Here is a 22630-nt window from a genome sequence, read left to right on the forward strand (position 1 = left end):
CATAGATAATTCTAATAATAAATCAGCATATTAGAATGATTTCTGAAGGATCATTTGACTCTAAAGACTGGAGTAATGGCTGATGAAAATTCAGCTTTGCATCACAGGAATAAATTACATTTTAAAATATATTAAAATAGAAATCCATTATTTTAAACTATAATAATATTTCACAATATTACCGTTTTTGTCTGTATTTTTAATCAAGTAAATACAGCCTTGATGAGCATAAGAGAATTATTTTACAAAAATCTATTAAAAAAAATGTGTGTATATTATACATTTTATACTCGTTACAAATGTTGTATTTTTGGGCCAGTTTTAAAGTTTTATCACTTAATTTTCCCGACATCCACCCTTTTGGGATCTGTATAGTCCTGATTTTTGGATCAAAAGTGTGCCAATCTTACTAGAAACTTTTGAACAATACAAACTGATGTTTTTTTTCCAGATCAAAACCAAGACTGGATTTAACGATCTAATCCAATTTCAGGATCAAGATTTGATCCAATCTGATTCGATTATTTTTGAACAACCAGCTCTATACAACTACAATGTTTTGTTTTGTTTGTCTGTTTTTTAGATATTCATTAGATATATCCATTAGATCATTAGATATTTGAGTAAACCAAATACTTACATTTAAACGTGCAATCAGCAAAAAAAAAAAAAAAAAAAATGTAACCACTGGTGCGCAATAAATCTTGGGATACTTTGGGCCACAAAGAATCCATTTTTTGTATCCTTCATGGCCTGGGAAACAAAGAATGCATTTCGAGGCTGCACTGAAAAAGGCTTTGAGACAGCCTTAATAGTGTCACTGTGAGGCATTTGGTCTTCAAATTCAACCTCTATATATTATTTGAAACATTCATTGTCTAATCCATGTTCACATGCTATTTTTTTTTTTTATAAAAGGCAGGATTCAGTATAGTGTAAACAGTGCTCCTCTGAATATAGTCCGGTTCTAAGTGAGCATGTACAAAATAAAATTCTGTTTAAGGGTTTATTCTGGGCTCACTGGTGAATGTCAAATGGGCGAATTGTTGGATTTGTTGTTGCTTGCAGAACACACATAATGTTTCAGCACCCTGTCTCACCCTCATGCCCAGTCATAACACTCAAACGCTGACAGGAAATGTCAGTTCTTTGTAAGTGACCAAATATTCTACAGCTCCATCACTCCCAAGAAACGACAGAGTTACATGGCAAAGCAGTGGAAGGGAGGGAGCGATGGAAAGAGAAAATGACAGAAGAAGTCAGAGAGGAGAGACATTGAAATATGTGTTAACCATGTGTGTTAATCTGAGAGAAAAAGAGAGAAAGCTAAGCACAAGAGAGCGTGTTAAGCACATTTCATCAAATAAAGTGGCTACGCTATTAGCTTAAGTTGTTTGGTGACAGTTTTGCCCTTTTTACCCAGTTTACTCTCTGACCGATCACCTCCCCTGCCAGGGGCAGCTAATGGACTCATCTATTACAGTGACAACTAAGCAGAGCGCTGCGGACTGGCCCACAAATGGCAGCGTGGGGGAGGAAAGGTGAGATGAATTAATGGTTTTCAGCAGCATGCTAATTACCCAAAAAGTCTATTAGCCTCCAGCCCCCTGAACACATAAACACAAACACACTCTTCACGCCCTATGAGACATAGTAATGTTTTCAGGCTTGTGCAAACTCACACAACATATCACTCACGTCCCTCACACTAAGCAGTATCACATTTCCTATCCAACACACTAAATCACAAGCAGGTGGAAATGCTCTTGTTGAATCTCCTCTTCTCAGTCTAATCCCATCCAGAGCCTTCTGTCTAAACACACTGATAACCACACACGAGCAGACCCACTACTTGTATATTCTTTCATTAATGAGTATGACTGGTCAGTTTTGTCCCTCCTCATTCACCCGAACCACTATCTGTTAAACAATCTCTCCTTCTCTGGATGGGACTCTTTTATTGGCTTTTACCCTTTTGCTCAATTTTCCACATTGTTATGCGAGCAGAAACCTGGGGACTTTGTGTGAGACTGCAGGGAATTTAGTGAGAGTGAAGTAAGATGGGCCTTTTAAAATAATTATTTTTGGCATTTCTGCCTTTATTATGATAGGACAGTGTAGAGCTGACAGGAAACGAAATAAAAGAGAGAGAGAGGGGCAGAATCGGCAAAGGTCCTTGAGCCGGGATTGGAACTCAGGACGTCGGTACGCTGCCCACAAGGCTATTAACGCTGACAGATGGGCCTTTTTTTAATATACTGTATTTATAATCCAAAAATATTACAAACCTCCAAATTGTGTTACATTGAATGACAATGTAACATTATGTCAACCACATTTTGACATTTATTCTCCCAAAACTTATTTGAAACCCTAAAAGTAGACACTTCACTTACATTTAATGTACTTTCTATGGACATAAAATCACTTTTGTAAATTTCTTTTGATGTGGACATCTTTGACCCATGAACATCTTGGATGACATGGGGGTAAGTAAATAATTAGAAATTTATTCTGGAAGCAAACTAATCTCTTAAAATGACCTAAAAACTAGTATATACAGTCAAGCCTGAAATTATTCGTACCCCTGGCAAATTATGACTTAAAGTTACTTTAATTCAACCAGCAAGTTTTTTTTTTTTGACCGGAAATGGCACAGGCTTCTCCCAAAAGATAATAAGACAATGTACAAGAGGCATTATTGTGAAAAAAAATATATATATATTTCTCAGCTTTTATTTACATTTGAACAAAAAGTGGCATGTCCAAAATTATTCATACCCTTTGCAAACTGTCACAGTCTATGGGAAAATCCAAAGTTCTATACCATTCCAAATAGGCCAAGCTATTCTAAAGCATCCTAATTACCCTGATTCATTGGGAACAGCTGTTCCAAAAAAGAGTAATAATTTTTTCCACAATGATGCCTCTTGTACATCGTCTTATTATCTTCTGGGAGACATTTGTGTCATTTCTAATCAAAAATTTCTAATCAAAAACGTAACTTTAAGTCAGAATTTGCCAGGGGTATGAATAATTTCGGACTTGACTGTATATGATGGACAGTGACAGACATTCTATTTAAACCACATATGGCCCAATAAATAATCTAACAGCCCATTAATCAATAAAAAGATACAAATCTATGCCAAAAATTTAATTTGACTTGTTTTCTTTTGGGTTGGCACTTGTTTGGAAAGACACTGATCACTCACAGCAACACCCTAGATGTCTTTGGGCCTGCGGTAACATGAGCCGATTCATATTGTTTCCTTTTTCTGTTTAATAGTTGACAGTAAAACAGAACAGGGCTGTTTATCAGTTTGAAGATCTTTAATAAGGGATCCACTTAAAGATCAAAGTCACAACTTATACAAGACTTGCAATGTCCAAAAGCAACTGAGGCAACACGAACCAAAGTATAACAAAGATGTCTGAAGGATTCAATTTATGCAGTATTATTTTGCCAAGTCAAATCCATTCACAGCTTCAAGCTGTGTCATATTTACGGCCGTTGATTCAACGTACCCCAGGCCTACTGGATCTTAGCCCAACTCCCAGTATTCTGGGGGGAAAAAGCTTGAGCCATCAGATAACTTTAGCGTTTTCGTTTAGTTGTCACATCACAGCTCATAAGAGCACCAACGAAGCTGTGGCTCATTTTACTCCAGTGTGACCTTAAACCTACTCAGATTTTTCTCCTGACTTCCTCTAATCTGCTTCTGCTTTTCATCCGCTTTTCACCCCCTGGCAATGATTTTCTGCTTTTTGGGTGTTTGTGTTTATTCTCAAATTCTGCCTCGCTCTTTAATCTTCCTTTATGAGAATGTCTTCCAGCATCTAGGCTAGACTGAGACAGAGAGGAAAGACTTTTAATGATATTTGACCTGCTAAGACCCAGTCACCTACACCAAACCCGATCAAAGAGTGAATAATACAGACCTTTCTTTCTTCTTTCTCTCTCTTAAACACACACACACACACACACACACACACACACACACACACTGGCAGTGGTCTCAGGTGACCTGTTTTGTTCTACTTCCTTCTCTGTGGGTCATTAGCAATGCAATCTTAAAAGGGCATAAAGCAATCTGCCCCATAAGACCGCCAGAATATTGAAAATCCACATGCTACAATTGGCCATAAAACACTGTAACAAAAACCTGGCTGGTTCTCAACATGCCACAAATGGCAAACCAAATACCTAATAATATAAAAAAGCATTAAAAACAGAGTTCATGACAGAAACACAAGAGCTGAATGAATCTGTCAAAGAGGATTTGGAGATTAAGTGTTTAAAGGACAAAAATGTTGCAAAACTATGAAACAAAGAAATCTTTGAGGGAAATACCTTTCTTAAGCGGCTGTAAGTGAAATGGACACGAGTGTCTCAGACATGTGAGCTGGTATGGCAGAGCCCAAAGCTAGCAAGCACACCTGGAAATGTATCAAAATAAATGTCACACATTTCTGTCTTGTATCATGTTTATAAATATGGAATGTTGAGATCTTTATAGATACATTTCAGAAACCAGAAAATAGATTTTAGTTCTTCTCTTCTACGTCCCATCCTAAATGTACTTTTTTCATAATCAAACTAATTTAAATCTACAAACAATCACCATGTATTTGTAAAGTCAAACATTGGCAAGACCATTACTGTCCATTAAAAACAAAACAAACATCTCAAAAAAGAGTGTAAATGTTCAGATATTGACTCTAAAAAGAGAAGTTAAGTATCACAGTACACAAGCTCTGATTTCTAAACATAATGAATTCATCCTTTGGCATTTGAACCCCTTATTTCCGCAGTGCTGATTTAACATGGCCAGGTCTGCCCCCTAGTGAACAATGACCTGCATAACCTGTAACTTTAGCTTCAGTGCAACACTCATGGACATTTACAGTTTTGGCAAGAATGTCAAACACAATATGTGCAGACAGGAAAAAAAAGCTTCTTATAGATATTTTCATATGCGCTTCTGAGAAATGTTGAAATGTTGTGTCAGTTTAAATGTTCTTTAAACCACAGAACGATGTTGAGGAAGCAGTCAGACTGAGTGTTGACTTTAGACAGCGAGTGACCCTCATCACTGTACCACAACAACCTGAGAGACAGACAAAGAGACAGAAAGACAGAATGTGTGTGATATAGGCAGGAAAAAGGAAGCAGGCTGAACACTTCATGTGGTGATTAGTGGTTGACTGAAGTGGGTTTTTCAAAGGACAAAAGCAAAAATGGTACTTAAGAAGCAGGCAAACATTGGCAAATGAAATTAAGATTTAACTGGAAAGTAACTAAAAATAAAAAAAAATCTGACCCCCAAAAAACTTCTGAACTGTAGTTTATCTCAAAATGGCCTAATTTAATCAGCTTGGTCTACTACCATTAGCAACTAATAATATCAGAATAATCTGGGTCTATATTAAATGCAGGCGCTTGTTTGTGTGTGTGTGTACCTGACAGGTGTATTCCTGCTCTTGAGTGCCCTGTAGAGCTCCAGACCTTGGTGAGGTGATACTCTCCTGTCTCTCCCACCCAACATCAACAACACAGGAGCACGGATCTAATCACACGTACACAAAATCAGATTAAGGTTTACCAGCTTATCATCTTACCTAAATACTCTATCCTAAATCACTATTCCAGTATTTGTAGTGGTATGCGAAAGTTTGGGAACCCCTTGCAAAAACTCTGAAAATGTGAATAATTTTAACAAAATAAGAGAGATCATATAAAATGCATGTTGTTTTGTATTAAGTACTGAATGTAGTTCAAAAGTTTGAGAACCACTGGTTCTTAATACTGTGTGTTGTTACCTGGATGATCTACAACTGTTTTTTTTGTTTTGTGATGGTTGTTCATGAGTCCCTTGCTTGTTCTGAACAGTTCAACTGAGCACTGTTCTTCAGAAAAATCCTCCAGGAAACCTGCAGTTTTCCAACGTAATTGCATAAATGCATTTCCAGCAGTGACTGTATAATTTTGAGATGAAAACTGAGGGACTCAAACACAATGATTAAAAAAAGGTTCAAACATTCACTGATGGTCTAGAAGGAAACCTGATGCATTTAGAGCAGGGGGGTGAAAACTTCTGAGCAGGAAGATGATGGACAAATATTTCTTATTTTGTTAAAATATAATTTTTTCCATTTAGTACTGCCCTTCGGAACCAACTGAAGATATTTCCATGTTTCCTGGAAGACAAATTAAGCACAATTTACCTTGATTTTCAAATGCAAAAAGTTTTCACCCCCCCCCCCCCCCCCAAACTGTTAATGCATCGTGTTTGACTCCATTTATCCTCAGTGTGAATAGATGGATATCAAAATCTAATCACTGCTGGAAAGGGTTCAAATACTCAAAAGATGCTGGAAAACTGAAGATTCTGCAGGACCTGGAGGACTTTTCAGAAGAACAGTGCTCAGTTTAACTGTGCAGAACAAACAAGGGACTTATGAACAACTATATCACTATAGTCTTGTGGACTATAACATTGTTTATGTAAAATATCTTACTCAAGACAGTACTAAATAAAAAAAACATGCATTTTGTATGAGGTTTCTTATTATGCACAAATTATTCACTTTTTTTTCCAGATTCTTTTACAGACTTTAAGGTGTTCCCAAACTTTCGCATTCCACTGTATAAGTGTGTTACTAGTTGATCATATTATGGGGACAAATTTGTACCCAGAAGTAAGTTTAAACCTAACAAAAACTTTTTTTAATGTCCTCATTTGTAACAAAACGCTAAAGTTTTTCTATTAGGGTTCAATATTTACAACTACTGTATATAAAAAATGTCTATGCAATTCCCCCATTTAGACAATGTAAATAGTAAATGTGTGTATATACCTGTGCAGCATGTATTATAGGTGACTTCTCCAGCATGGAAATGAGGCATTCTGATGTGGGCAGCCGGTCAAAAGCATACTGAAGCCCAACAGAAGAATATCTCCTGTAGAGACAGCATAAGCACAGAACACCATTACAGTCACCTTCAAGGATCAGTTCACTTCCAGAGTAAGTTTCCTGATAATTTACTCACCCCCGTGTCATCCAAGATGTTGATGTATTTCTTTTCCAGTTGAAAAAAAAATTAAGGTATTTGAGGAAAACCAGGATTTTACTTCATGTAGTGGACTTCGATGTTACCCAACAGGTTAAAATTGCAGTTTCAAAGCAGCTTCAAAGTACTCTACACGATCCCTGCCGAGGAAGAAGAGTCTTGTCTAGTGAAACGACTGGTCATTTTCCTATTTTTTTTTTTAAATGTATATTCTTTGTAACCACAAATGCTCGTCATGCACTAGCTCTGCTTTGCGCAAGTGTGACTTTGCGCATTATTTAATGGCAGTGGAAAGGTTAAATCTTCATACTTCGGTCCAAAAAGGTAGGGTATAGAAAAAAAAAAAAAAAATCCATCTCATTTTCTCCTTCAACTTCAAAATCATCTGACATAGCTGTTTTTCCTTTTTTGTAAAGGGTGTTTGACTAGCTTCACTAGCTTTTTGTTTGACGGTACTTCCTTCTAACCATTACTACCATTGAAGACCACTATATGGAGAAAAATCCTGAAATGTTTTCCTCAAAAACCTTAATTACTTTTTGACTGAAGAGAGAAAGACGTAAACATCGTGGAAGGCATGATGGGGAGTAAATTATCAGAAAAAAAATTTTCTGGATATAAACTAATCCTTTCAGGCACTTTAATAACTGGGGTATTAACAAAATTAAATGTGAGTGCCTTACCAGTCTACAATATCACTGGTTCCAAGCAGTGTGGCTGCGTTGATCACAGGGTTTCTTGCTGCACATGCTCTGTAGAAATCTGGATATTGACCAACCAGGTGGCAGGCCAGAAAACCACCATGAGAGCCGCCCATCACTGCCACCTTATCAGGATCTAGCGTTGTCTCATTTTGCAAAGTGCACAACACTGCCCTCTGGACAAAAAATGGCTCATGAGCTAATGAAATACTTTTTCTCAACTTCCACATCTTATTTGTGCATATACAGTACATACATGAACATCTTTGACATCCTGACTGCCAACGTTTCCAAGTAGAGACTCTATGCCGTCTTGACCAAACCCAGTGGAGCCCCTGTAGTTCACTGTGACACATAAAATTATACTTTAAATCAATGCTCATTCTCTATGTTTTTTGTGACAGAAACTAGAAAGAAACAAGCACTCACCCATCAGAACAGCATATCCCAGTTTGGTTAAAGCAGCGGCTGTGGCATTCCAGTCAGCAGCGAAATGAGCATGAGGACCACCTGCGCAGACAAATACTTCACTGATCACTAACGTGTGAGAAAACGTCTGGATAAAAAATAACTGTCAGCCTTACCATGTATAGTCACCACTAGAGGAGTTTTCCTTCTTTCTGGAGGATTGTACGGCTTCAGCAAAATTGCTCCAAAATTCAGTCCCGCTATATAGTTAGGAAGAAGGAAAGAGTAAAATCCCTTAGAAATATTGCTGGTTGTATCTGTATATCTGATGATACATCCATGTTACTCACAGAACTGATGGCTCTCCTCTTGAGAAGGGGGTGTGATCAACATAGGCTGCCAATCAAATCCCTCATAAACATCTGCTCCACCCACATTGCAAAGTTGCATGTCTTCAGCCTGATCCATTGATGACAGGAAGCCAACTTTCTACGGAAAACACACAGTGTTATATTTAATGCAGTTTCTTTAGTGAAAGATTAATATTACAGGAAAGTGTGTGCATGTGTGTGTGGTTGTACCAGGCAGGGAGGTTGATTTGGAGATGAGCAGCTCATCACCATCAGGTCTTTTTGTATTGTCAACAGCTGCACACTCCCAAAATCATCTACCAAACACAAACACTTAGTATTAATGACTGTCACACAACTGAAACGAAACAGTAGTAATGACACTGACAGTAAAGTGACCAAATGGCCTGAGTCAGAGCAGTCATGACATCACTAAATATTTACACTACCTAGTCTTAGCGCATCCAGTCCGCACACTTGTGTGACTCTTCCTGTGGTTCTGTCAACTGAGAACACTGCCTAGGAGAACAGATGCAAATAACAAAATCTTAACACTAAGAATCAGAAATCCACACAGTGCAGACAATGGGACACATACAAGATATTTAAAGGGATAGTTCACCCAAAATGAAAGTTCTGTCATTAATTACTCACCCTTATGTCATTCCAAATTCGTAAGACTCTCATTCATCTTCAGAACACAAATTAAGATATTTTTGATAAAATAGTAAAACTTTCTGACCCTGCATAGACAGCAACGTAGCTGACATGTTCAAGGCCAAGAAAGATAGTAAGGACATTGATCAAATTTTATGAAGCTCTGAAAATACTTTTTGTGGGCAAAGAAAACAAAAATAATGACTTTATTCAACAATTTCTTCGATGACGATGCAGGAGCAGGAGATGGAGTAGAAAGTCCATCTCTCCCAATTGGTGCCACCCCACTGGCCATTATAAATTTTAGTAGCATCAGTTATGCATTTCATCCCTAATGCACAGCCAGGCAGGCAAGCCGCTCTAGACCTTCGATCGCACACAGTAGCCAGCCCTCTCCCCCCCTCGCCCCTCCCTCCCTGCCGCTGTTGCACGCACAGACAGCAACAGCTCAGTGCGTGCCCGTCGCTCAACAATTTCAAAAGGAATTAAGAAAGAAGACGAATAAGACTGCCGGTAAGTAGAGGATGCACTTCTGCCGTCTTGGTCTTGAACAGGAGTGTTTCACAATGATGAACCGAAACCGAAAGCAAAATCTTTTATTAGGCTATGAAATCCTTGAAGATGCAATTCTCTATAAAGGCAGGTCGGAGGAAATGGCTTGTCAGGATCGTCAGCTTTATTTTTTTTTATATTTCCTTACTATTTCCACCGCACATTCATGGTAATTACTTTTGCCGGTGCTTTGTGGCAAGCTTTAGGCTATTGCGTGCGCATGATCGCGCAACTCTTCAAACTGCGCTGAAGGCACGCTCGCTGCTAGGGCTCGGACTGCACTTGTATTAAGCTTGTGTGTATTTTGATGAATATGCTGATTAAACATCTACGCTTTTTTGTTTATTTTTAAACATTTGAAATGAATTTGCACTCCAAATAAACATGAGGCTACTTGCAGTTGAAATGCAAAGTGACTTTTTTTCTATTTTGCTCTGTACAGAGAATAGTAATACTGAAGTTTTAAAGCCTTTGACTTTATATGCTACCAAAAATAACGGTAAAGCAAAAAATTGTCTTAAATTAGATTTAGGCATGCAAAAAAATTTTGTATTGTGCCACCCTAACATTTTAACTGGCCTCTTTCGGCCACCCTATGAAAAAAATCCTGGAGGCGCCACTGATCTCTCCTAGTTCATAGACTGTATATTCAGGTACAAATAAGACAAAAATTGGCAAGTCTTCAGACACGATTATGAAGACTTTTAATGTATAGTGTGCGTTTTACTCTGACTGTAAACAATTTGCATCTAGGTTCTTGGTCAGAATGCCGGCTCCTGCATCAGCAACATCACATGCACGCGTCGTGGTGAATGTATGGTGGAGACTGACACGGAAGAGAAGAAATTGTTGAATTAAGCCGTTATTTTTCTTTTCTTTGGACATATAAAGTATTCCCAAAGCTTTATAACATATTTTATAACGCTTGAACCACTGATGTCACATGGACTATTTTAACGATTTCCTTACTACCTTTCTGTGCCTTAAACGTGTCATTTAAATAAAGTGCTTGGATTTCATCAAAAAATCTTCATTTTTGTTCTGAAGATGAACAGACGTCTTACAGGTTTGGAACAATATGAGGGTGAGTAATTAATGACAGAATTTTCATTTTTGGGTGAACTATCCTTACAACACTGTGCCATATTTTTGTATCTGTTTACCTTATTGTTTTCACAGGCACTGCTAAAGAAGATTCTCTCACTGTCTGCAGACCAGCAGTGAGATGGCAACGCCTCGTATATACCAGCAAATTGACCTGTGAGAGGACATGACATCACACCACACCCTTGTTCATTATGAAAAGTGATAATATATAAATACAACTGACTTGACATCACTCTTCAATGTGTGTTTTTATCCAAGTACCTTTTTCTGCTCTCCTGACCACATCTACTAAGACCGAGGTGCTTCTGTTCTTTATGTCATACTAAAAGACATGGGGAAAAAAAGACAAAAAAAGAAAGCTGTCTAATAAATAATCTGATTTGGGGTCAGTTAATCTTATTCAAAGAAATCTCTTTAACTCACCTGCAATTATGTGATCGAAAATACAGTAAAAACAATGATTGTAAAATATAATTTCAGTTGAAAATAACTGTTTTTTTCTTATGATGGCAAAGCTGAACTATCAGTTGCCATTACTCCAGTCTTCACTGTCACATGACCCTTTAGAAATCATTCTAACATGCTGATTTGGTGCTCAAGATGCAGTTATTACTATCCATTTTGAAAAAAAGTTTTGCTTTTTAATATTTGTGTGGAAACCATGATACATTTTTCAGGATTCTTAATTAATAAAGAGTTCTAAAGAACACCATTTGTTATACAGCATTTAGTTTAGGATATATTAAACTGTTAGTTCTTACCAGCATCATTTTCAGGCACTGATGATGTGGTCCAAACACCTGTCCCTGCAAGTATACGATCCAGCACGAGTCTGGACTCATTCGAGGGCTTGAAACAGACACTCCTTCAGCTGACAAGCACTCTGGCCAAGACAGGTCATATTGGAAAATCAAAGCCCAAAGAGAGAAGAAAATGCACTTAAAAGGTGCTTACACATAATCCCTCCTATAAAGATTCTTACCACAGTTCCCTTTCATATCCAGGTAATAGAGAGCTGATCTGGAAAAATAAAAAAAATATTTAAAAATCTGCAAAATATTAAATTAAATATTTATAAATATCGGAATTTTCTGATATAAGAATCTTATTCAATATCAGAACTTGAGGGACTGTGGGATTTTTACTAAATCAATATTTCTAAGCAATATAAGTAATAGCTGTTAAAGCTGTCTTTAACTCCACCTCTCACCTACGATTAGAGCAGAATTTAAGGCCCAGTCTGAACGGTTCATTCCATTGGCCCACAAAGACCATTCCCCTTCCATTAGGTGCCCACAGAGCCTTAAAAAAGAACAAGTATAATAAATCAATTAACATTTACAAAAAAATAATTTTGAGATTGCTGATATAACATTTCTCATATAACTTATCCAACGCCAGTAGCATAACGTAACTGATTATCAATTAGACTAATGAGAATTGTAATATATACAGTGCAAAACTTAAAGGATTCCATCTGGGACAGTTGAAATTGAGCTCAGGAGCATTAATTTTGTTTGTAGATGTTACTACACTTCTAATAAAGTTAACCTGAGGCAAATTCAACTGAATGGGTATGATTTGGAGGTCTAACAGCTGAAAATGTATATCAGAGCAAAAACCAAGCCCTGAGGTAAAAAAAACAAAACTACCTGTAAAGCTCAGAAAATCTGCTGCACTGCATTTTGTTGCATCATACCCCAAAAGACATGAGGCTGTAAAGGTGCTTCAGGTAAATACTAAATTACTGAATGCTTATGCAATGTACTTATTTCATTTTTTATACATTTATGAAGTTGTGACAATTCTGTTTTGTTTTGACATTGTGGTGCATGTGTAACATAACAAAAAGTGAAAAAAAAATGAAGGGGTAGGAATACTTTCACAAGGCACTGTATCTGACTCACCTGTCCTGGTGATATATGTGGAGGGACGCCAGCATATACAATAACAGCTCCTTTGCTGAGATCAGCTACACATAACACTGGACAGCTCCTACCCACCAGACCTTCACCCCAGTCTTCAACATATATGTTCTTGTCCTGAAAATGCACATGTGATTTCTTCAAAAACCATAATCATAACAGTTACTGTATAAAACTACATATGGAAGAAGACATTTCACCTGTTCCTCAAGCAGCACTAGCCCACCATCCTCATTGGCTGATGCAACTGATGAATTAGCTGATGGCTCCACTCTCTTTTTTTCAGCTACATAGAGCAACTTTTTTTCACATGGTGACCAAGCCAAACTTGCAAACTGAGCTGATGAGACACAAAGAAATAAAGTACACATAATCAGACAGATATCCTCAAACATTGATCAGGGCATCAGACTGAAAAAAATAAATCAATACCAGTGAGCAACTGGCTACTAAAATGAATCATTAGATTGCAAATTACAGAATGATTCAATATAAATGTGTATCTTGATAAACACTACCATTCTTAAACCATGACTGACTGCATTTTCTGTTCATGCTTGGTTCAACGATTCATGTAATCGTACTTGTATGTAAATGTATGAATATTTTTGTCTTGTTTACTGATTCTTCCTTTCATTTCCCTCCATTGCTGTAATAAATATATGTTTCTGATATTGTACAGTGTCTTTGAGTTTGTAGAAACCACTTTACGGTAACACTTGTAAATATTTTTGAAAGAAGTCTCTCATGCTGACCAAGGCTGTATTTCTTTGTTTAAAAATACAATAAAAACTAATTATTATTGTGAAACATTATTAGTACCATTTAAAATAACAAATGTTTTAAATACAGTTGAAGTCAAAAGTACACATTTTACATACACCTTGCAGAATCAGCAAAATGTAAATTATTTTACCAAAATAAGAGGGATCATACAAAATGTTAGCCTAGAATCTAGACGCACCCCTAGCGGCAGCAAATTACATTTGCTTCCAAGGGCAGTCTAGTTACTCTCCGTTCACTTGAGATTTCTAAAAATCCAAAATCGACCGGGCCAATCACGAGTCGGGGGGCGGGCTTAACATGATGACCTGCGACCATAAGTTCCGTCAGACATTCTCTGGTTCCGTGAATTACGCGTGAGAGATAGAGCGATGGCTGCTGCTAGCGAACAACTTTCTTTCGAATCGGCTTTGGCCGCCACTCTGAAAGACTTGAAGTTAAGCTTTTCTCTGAGAAAAGAACAAGAAACTGCACTTATGTCGTTCTTACAAAAGAAGGATGTATTTGGAGTTTTGCCAACCGGATACGGCAAAAGTTTGATCTACTAGCTAGCTCCGCTGGTGTGAAAACGCATGGGACTCTGCCACAACCCGCTTGTGATTGTTGTTTCACCGCTGATAGCGCTTATGGAAGACCAGTTAAAAGAGGCTACACAACTTGGACTTAAATGGATAGTTCACCCAAAAATGAAAATGTGATGTTTATCTGCTTACCCCCAGGGCATCCAAGATGTAGGTGACTTTGTTTCCTCAGAAAAACACAAACAAAGATTTTTAACGAAAACCGGTGCAGTCTGCCAGCCTTATCATGGACGTGGATGGGCACCAAACCTTTAAAAGTAAACAAAAACATGCACAAACAAATCCAAATTACACCCTGCGACTTGTGACGATACATTGATGTCCTAAGACACGAAACGATCGTTTTTTGTGAGAAACTGAACAATATTTATATCATTTTTTTACCTTTGATACACAGCCACGTCCATCGTGTCATAAACACGAGCTTATCATCCGGCTTGTGACATGTGAACGCGCTCTGGCGTAGAATACGCAAACACCGGAAGGGGAAATCAGTGAAAAGTCCCGGATGAGTTTGCACAAGCAAACGTAATCTTTTAACTTTAAATTGGTTTAAACAATCAGGATAAGCGCAAGTAATTACCATTTTGAATAGCCGCTATATCCACAATCTCTGTGCACTGTGGAAACAATGAGTGTCGTATTCATGCGTCAGATCGCTTCCGGTGTTTGCGTATACTACACCAGAGCGCGTTCACATGTCACGAGCCGGATGATGAGCTCGTGCTCAGGACAGATGGACGTGGCTGTGTATCAAAGGTAAAAAATTATATAAATACTGTTCAGTTTCTCACAAAAACCGGTCGTTTCGTGTCTTAGGACATCAATGTATCGTCACGAGTCGCAGGGTGTAATTTGGATTTGTCTGTGCAAGTTTGTTTACTATAAGGCTGACAGACTGCACTGGTTTTCGTTAAAAATCTTTGTTTGTGTTCTGCTGAGGAAACAAAGTCACCAACATCTTGGATGCCCTGGGGGTAAGCAGATAAACATCAAATTTTCATTTTTGGGTGAACTATAATCTTATTAGATTAGGGTCTGGATTTTTTTCTATTATCACATCTCTTCATCAAACTTTTCCACAACACACATGCAAGGAACTCTCTTTTCCGTCGCTCTGACTACGTCACCTTCTTCGTTGCTCTGATTGGTTGTAGCGCTATCCTATTGCGTGGAGAGGGAGTTTGAAAGACAACCGTTTATCCCACCCCTCCGGTTGAGCCCTGTCTATGGAGAGTGCCCAGACCCTACATTTATGTGGGTCTGGCTTGTCAGGCTAACAAAATGCATGATGTTTCACAAAAAGATATTGACATTTGAATTTGAAAATCAAGGTAATTTAAATTATTTTGTCTTCTGGGAAACATGTAATTATCTTCTGTAGCCTCTGAAGGGCAGTACTAAATGAAAATTTTGCTATTTAGGCAAAATAAGAAAAATGTACACATTGTCATTCTGTTCAAATGTTTTTACCCCCTGCTCTTAAAGCATATTTTTTTCCTTCTGGAGCATCAATGAGCGTTTGAACTTTCTGTAATAGTTGCATATGAGTCCCTCAGTTGTCCTCAGTGTGAAAAGATTGAAGTCATTGTTGGAAAAGGTTCAGATAAACAAAAATGCTGAAAAATCAAAGAATTTGTGGGACCTGAAGGATTTTTCTGAAGAACAGCAGGCAGTTTAAAAAACATACAGCCGTGGATCATTCAGGTAACAGCACAGTATTAAAAATCAAAAGTATGTAAACTTTTGAACTAATTCAAAAGTTTGAATGAATAAATTCAACTAATATTTTCTCTTGTGGACTATATTTTAGGTGAAATATCTTATTCAGGTCAATACTAAAAAAAAAAAATAACATGCATTTTGCATGATCCCTCTTATTCTGGTAACATAAATATATGTAAAGGTGAATGCAATGAATCTTGTATATAAAATTATCTTGTGATTTTCAGCAGCCATTTTCAGTGTTAAGTGTCACATGATCCTTTAAAAATCATTCTTATATTGTATGCTGATTTAGTATTTCTTCTTACTATTAATCATGTTGAAACGGATACGTTTTGATAATAGAAAGTTCTTAAGAACAGCATTTACTTGAAATAAAAACTATTTTCTTTATTGTCAATTTTGTTCAATTTAATGCATCTTAGCTGAATAAAAGTATTATTTGTTTTTGAAAAAAAAAAGCACACTACAATTTACTACAAGGAACCATCACAAAGCTGGTGATTTGAAACCCCTAGTGTATAACACAGACAGCTAAAGCATTTCTTACCATCTTCGTACACTTTTCCATGTTTATTCAGAGCTGTAAGGTCCAAACTTTTCTCCAGGCCATTCTGGCCCCAAACCTACCAAAAAAAGGAGAATTAAGAATCATACTTTAATAATTCATTATCTGCATGTCAAAGATATTAGCCATTACCTCCACATACTGATGTCCTGCTTCCTCCCGGATGATAGCTTGAAGAGTCCCAGAAGGAGAATGGCAGCTGAGCAACCTGAAAGTGAGAGATGCATTTTGATGATAGGCACTTTGTTTACTTGTAGGTTTTCTTTTTAACTCTTGAGGATACATGAATATCTGCATATTGTTTATATATATCTCATACTCTTTCTCTGTGTGTGAGCTTGTTCCAGACGGCAACACATGCTCAACTGTGTCGTGTTTGCACAGTAGGGTCCATCTCTGAGAGAAACGCAGTTTCACCCCTCTCTCCACATCACATTGACTCCAACCTACAGAGAAAGAGAGTTAAAAAGCAACCACAATTAAGACTTTATTTGTAAATAATGAATACACCATAAAACCACATGACAGAGCTCTCCACTAAACTTACGGGTCAATACGGTGACACAACGTTTTTCATTGGCAGTGTCCACCGGTTCATCAGCAACCACAGAGGCAGAAATAGGCACTGGAAACCTGAGACAGTGACTGAACACATCTTTGATCTCACTCTCCATTGCAATCTGAAACCACAAACATAGAAAACTATGAGTCAACATAAACAGAAAACAAACATGAACAGGCTTTTCTTGTGGGCTCACACTGTAAAACAGCCTATTTTAAACACTTTAGAGTCTATTGACTCATATTAACTTATATACATGCTATCTCGCGTACTACAGACTAGTGTACAGCAGTATTCAAAAACTTTGTTGTAGGCAAAGCAAGTAACGTTAATTTACAAATGGCTACTAGTCCCACAGCGATATGAAATAACCCATTTTATCTCACTGGTTTTTATAACGCTTTGATAACGAAATTACGCTTCCAGTGAGCTCATTAAATATATGTATTCTATCAATAATAAGGCAACACGTTAATGAATGTAAGGGTCCAGACGTTAAAAAGTAGCACCGTTTACGTTTGCACCTTAAAATAGATGTGGGTCAGAAGGGCGCAAATTAAATCTGGTTAAAAAAACAACAACATAGACTTCACCGCAACGCATGTCAACAAAAATAATCCACGCCTGTCCAGTGAACTGAAGTGGAGTGTCGTGAGAGAAGAGTGTGATCGGTAAAAATCGCTGGAGTGTCGGTGAGAGCCGATGTTTCAACCCCGGACAAAGCGCTTTCGGTGCGGACGCATCCATTCTGCGAGCTCTGAGGGGGGTGTTCGGTTTGTTCATTACACTTTCGACACATTGGTGTTTATTTTTTTCTGTGACATTTCTCAATAACTGTTGCGTTTACGCATAATAACACATTCTATAGTATCATCTGCAAAATATTAGCTTTGCTGAATATAACATCACCTAAAGATGCCTTTTCATTTCCCGTCAGTTTTAAGATATTGTGATTCCCTTTTGGGTGTATGAAGAACATCTACAACGCTTCTGTTATTATGTCTCTTTACATTAAAATGATGTAGGATTATTATCTAAAATGATTTTTATAATTTTTCTACTATTTAAATATGTATAGAAGGAATTTCAGAGACAAGGCAAGAATGTTAAAGGAACTGGTTTCCCCACAAAAATGTCATTCACTCCCCCTCATTAAAAACCTCTATGAATTTCTTTCTTTTGGAGAAATTTTAAACAATATCCTGGATGGTCTCTTCTTCAAAACATCACCTTTTGTGTTCTCTAGAATAAATTAGTCATGCAATTTGCAAAAGGAAGTAAGTAAGTGATGACTGAATTTTCTTTTTGGGTGAACTGTCTTTTTAAGGCTGTAGTTTAAAAGGGTAGTTCACCCAAACATTAAAATTCTGTCATTAATTATTCACCCTGGTGTCATTCTAAACCCCTAAGACCCTCATTCTTCTTCAGAACACAAATTAAGATATTTTTGATCAAATCTGAGAGCTTTCTGACCCTGCATAGACAGCAACACTACTGAAAAGTTTTATGGCCCAGAAATGTAGTAAGGACATTGATAAAATAATGTGACATCAGTGGTTCAACTGGAATTGTATAAAGCTGGGAGAAAACAAATATAATGACTTTATGCAACAATTTCCAAATTTCCAAGATGTATGCATGTGTGTTCCCTCATAAAACCTGCTCTAAGGAGTAGCAAATCTGCAAAACCTCCAAAAGGATGAACTTCTCTCACCTTCTGTTGTTGTCTCAAAGGGAGCCTCTGTTGTTTTGGGTTTTTCAGCTGAGCATAGACGGGTTTCTCCTGGTTTGAAACTTGATCTGGATGCTTCCTTCTTAAATGCACCTGCAGATTCTTCCTGTGCAGCATTAAACCACAGAACGGACACAGATCTTGTGCATCGGATCTGCATCTTTGCGGGATGGTGCTTTCAACAGGTGTGTGTTGAGAGAACATCTCATTTACTAAAGTCTGTATAGTGACATCAGCCTCTATAGGATGCAGACTGGCAGCAGAATTTGAGGCGGTGGTCTCTGTGACATTGTGATCCACTACAGAGAGATCTACCACTGAAGCATCTCCTTCATCCATTGGGGATTTAGATGGGTCATCTGGTCTCACCTGCTCCTCCATAATCCCTCCTTCACCTGAGATTAAAGAGATTTTTTTATTAGTAATATGCATTGCTAAGAACTTCGTTTAGACAACTTTAAAGGCGATTTTATCAGTATTTTGATTTTTTGCACCCTTAGATTACAGATCAAACAGTTGTATCTCGGCCAAATATTGTCCTATCCCAACAAACCATACCTCAATGGAAAGCTTACTTATTCAGCTTTCAGGTGTATTTAATCTGATGCTTATGGCTGGTTTTGTGGTCCAGGGTCACATATGTGTTCTAAAATCTGATCAAAATATCAAAGATGCTTTAAAACTGTTTTAATGACCTCCTCTAACCTGTGGAGTCTTGGTCTGCCATCTCTGAATCACTGGGCCCGTGGCTCACTGTCTCCTCACTTACAGCCTTCAACAGAGTAGAGCAAAAAAAGAGTTTTGCATGTTCACACCAATTTCCGCATCTTATCATAGATTTTGACACAACAAAGCATTTAAATAGACAATTTTCTGCTGTTTATATGTTGGTTCATTTTAGTGCATTTTTAATCTATCGAAACACTGTAAATGTCTTTACTGTCACTTTTGGTCAATTTAATGCATCTTTGCTGGCTGAATAAAATTATCTTTTATTCAGCATTATCTAAAAATCTTACTGATCCCAAATGTTTGGTAGTGTATATGGGCCAGTCTACTAAATTATTCCAAAGTCAGAGTTAGAAACTTCTTAAAATAGTGTGTCTTTTTCCAAACAATTTGTATTTATGCAAATAACATAATTCAAGGTACTACATGTATATAATATTCAAGGTACACAATTCTAGTAATTGTGCAGCTAATTCTTATATTGTATTTTCAGAAAGCTTTGAAATATTTGTCCTCTCCCCAAATTTGTCAGTAAAATATAATTTAATTAGAAGGGTTATATTTACCTATTAAGATTCCAGATTGTAAATATATATATTTTTGCTATTTTATAAAATTTTTTCAGAGGTAAATCAATAACGGTTAAATTTTAACAATATTTTAAGTGTGATTCATGAGATTTGTTTCTATTTCGAATCCAATTGTTCTTTGTAAAAGGCAAAAAGTTGATCATACTGATTTCAAAGTTAAGGATTCATTAGTTTGAATATACATTGATAATTCAGTATACTTTATATTTGACAAAACATCACGTTTCAGTCGTGACAGTAATGGTTTGGTAGCACCCACATGAAAATTACAGAATTTTAACTTGCAAACTAAAACACTACTAAAATATACAAATACAAAAAAAAAATTGAATAAGTGTACTAAAATTTAATTTATTTAAAATTTTGTTAAAATCAGTCTCAGCCAATGGACTGTTTCAGTAGTGACATGAAAATGCGGGACACTTTTTAGATTCAAAATTTACAGAGAAATATACAATAAATGTTTGTTTGAACTTCGGTTTTTAAAAGAATCAAAAAGATACTTTTAAAAACAACAATGTAAATAAAATACAAAAATTATTCAATAATTAAATTAAATAAAAATTAAATAATAGGGTTCAGGACAGCCACCTCCCAACTGAAAGTAACCAATAAATGATAATTTTATATATATCTACAGCCGTGGCCAAAAGTTTTGAGAATTACATAAATATTGGAAATTGGAAAAGTTGCTGCTTAAGTTTTTATAATAGAAATTTGCATATACTCCAGAATGTTATGAAGAGTGATCAGATGAATTGCATAGTCCTTCGTTGCCATGAAAATTAACTTAATCCCAAAAAAAACTTTCCACTGCATTGTTAAGAAGGCTTCGGGGCGTCCAAGAAAGTCCAGCAAGCACCAGGATCGTCTCTTAAAGAGGATTCAGCTGCGGGATCGGAGTGTCACCAGTGCAGAGCTTGCTCAGGAATGGCAGCAGGCAGGTGTGAGCGCATCTGCATGCACAGTGAGGCCAAGACTTTTGGAAGATAGCCTGGTGTCAAGAAGGGCAGCAAAGAAGCCACTTCTCTCCAAAAAAAAAAAAAACATCAGGGACAGATTGATCTTCTGCAAAAAGTATGGCGAATGGACTGCTGAGCACTGGGGCAAAGTCATATTCTCCGATGAAGCCTCTTTCCGATTGTTTGGGGCATCTGGAAAAAAGCTTGTCCGGAGAAGAAAAGGTGAGCGCTACCATCAGTCCTGTGTCATGCCAACAGTAAAGCATCCTGAGACCATTCATGTGTGGGGTTGCTTCTCATCCAAGGGAGTGGGCTCACTCACAATTTTGCCCAAAAACACAGCCATGAATAAAGAATGGTACCAAAATACCCTCCAACAGCAACTTCTTCCAACAATCCAACAACAGTTTGGTGAAGAACAATGCATTTTCCAGCACGATGGAGCACCGTGCCATAAGGCAAAAGTGATAACTAAGTGGCTCGGGGACCAAAACGTTGAAATGTTGGGTCCATGGCCTGGAAACTCCCCAGATCTTAATCCCATTGAGAACTTGTGGTCAATCCTCAAGAGGCGGGTGGACAAACAAAAACCCACTAATTCTGACAAACTCCAAGAAGTGATTATGAAAGAATGGGTTGCTATCAGTCAGGATTTGGCCCAGAAGTTGATTGAGAGCATGCCCAGTCGAATTGCAGAGGGCCAACACTGCAAATACTGACTCTTTGCATAAATGTCATGTAATTGTCGATAAAAGCCTTTGAAACATATGAAGTGCTTGTAATTATATTTCAGTACATCACAGAAACAACTGAAACAAAGATCTAAAAGCAGTTTAGCAGCAAACTTTGTGAAAACTAATATTTGTGTCATTCTCAAAACTTTTGGCCACGACTGTATATATTAAGCTTACTAATATTTAAAATATTATGTTTAAAATGATAATAGAAGGAAACGTCTAAGATTTGTTGTGGGACAGCAGTATGGACCAGTTCCATAGAATGGTCCATATAGATTCATAATGACAAAAGAAAAAGGAACCTACCCTTTTAGGACACAAGTGTTGCTCAAAGTTTGCTTTTCTTCTGATTTTCTGAGCATCTTCAGTTATCTGATTCTTGTTTCCCTCACTGACAGACATTTCCTCAGTACTTCCAGCCTCAGATGCAGTCAGATGAAGATCTCCTGCAGGTAAACTCTCGTCTGATTTCAACTCCACAACCGTTACCTTTGTTTTTTTGCTCTCGCACATGGCCAGGTGTTTTAGAAAACCATCTTTCCTCATAAAAGTGGACGTGCAGCTGACACAGTGAAAGTGTGGAGCAGTTCGGCACTTTAAATGACATTTGAAAATGAAGAACTCTAGTGAGAAAAAAAGCAGACACAAGTCACAAGATTTAATTATGCTTCTATAAAATTCTATGCTTTAGTGAATTTTAATACTTGAAGGAACTTCATGACTTATTTACCTGGAACACTTTCAAGTAAAATATATACAGTAATGTTACTTGCCCTTGTGTCGTATTGCTCTTCTTCTGTGACCCTGTAAATGTTTCAAACATTTGCTTTTGATGGTGGGTTTGAACATCTCAGGCCCACAGAAAGGACAGTGGTACAAGGAACAA

At 37.2% G+C, this 22630-nt stretch overlaps 1 protein-coding gene across 4 annotated transcripts; it reads right to left on the reverse strand.

The window, feature by feature from the left end:
* Positions 1-3329: 3329 nt before the first annotated feature.
* Positions 3330-22353, reverse strand: LOC141286769 (acylamino-acid-releasing enzyme). Of its 4 annotated transcripts, XM_073818872.1 has the most exons (24): positions 22051-22349; positions 19432-19498; positions 18709-19121; positions 16980-17112; positions 16752-16878; positions 16565-16640; positions 16415-16490; positions 12976-13115; positions 12758-12892; positions 12061-12152; positions 11833-11870; positions 11612-11733; positions 11112-11172; positions 10907-11001; positions 8984-9053; positions 8766-8851; positions 8535-8673; positions 8361-8444; positions 8206-8286; positions 8033-8121; positions 7759-7952; positions 6862-6964; positions 5464-5570; positions 3330-5111 (listed from the first exon to the last, which is right to left on the reverse strand). In XM_073818872.1, the coding sequence occupies exons 1-24, from the start codon at positions 22288-22290 to the stop codon at positions 5009-5011; spliced, it is 2871 nt and encodes a 956-aa protein (XP_073674973.1). In that variant the 5' UTR covers positions 22291-22349; the 3' UTR covers positions 3330-5008. The 4 variants fall into 4 exon arrangements, with proteins under 4 accessions (XP_073674973.1, XP_073674976.1, XP_073674975.1 ...); XM_073818873.1 differs by lacking the exons at positions 3330-5111; positions 5464-5570 and adding an exon at positions 5844-6201 and having other exon boundaries at positions 22051-22353; XM_073818875.1 differs by lacking the exons at positions 18709-19121; positions 19432-19498; positions 22051-22349 and adding an exon at positions 17588-17717.
* Positions 22354-22630: the final 277 nt, after the last annotated feature.

This window comes from Garra rufa, chromosome 15, assembly GCF_049309525.1.
Source record: "Garra rufa chromosome 15, GarRuf1.0, whole genome shotgun sequence".
Classification (NCBI taxonomy): domain Eukaryota; kingdom Metazoa; phylum Chordata; class Actinopteri; order Cypriniformes; family Cyprinidae; genus Garra; species Garra rufa.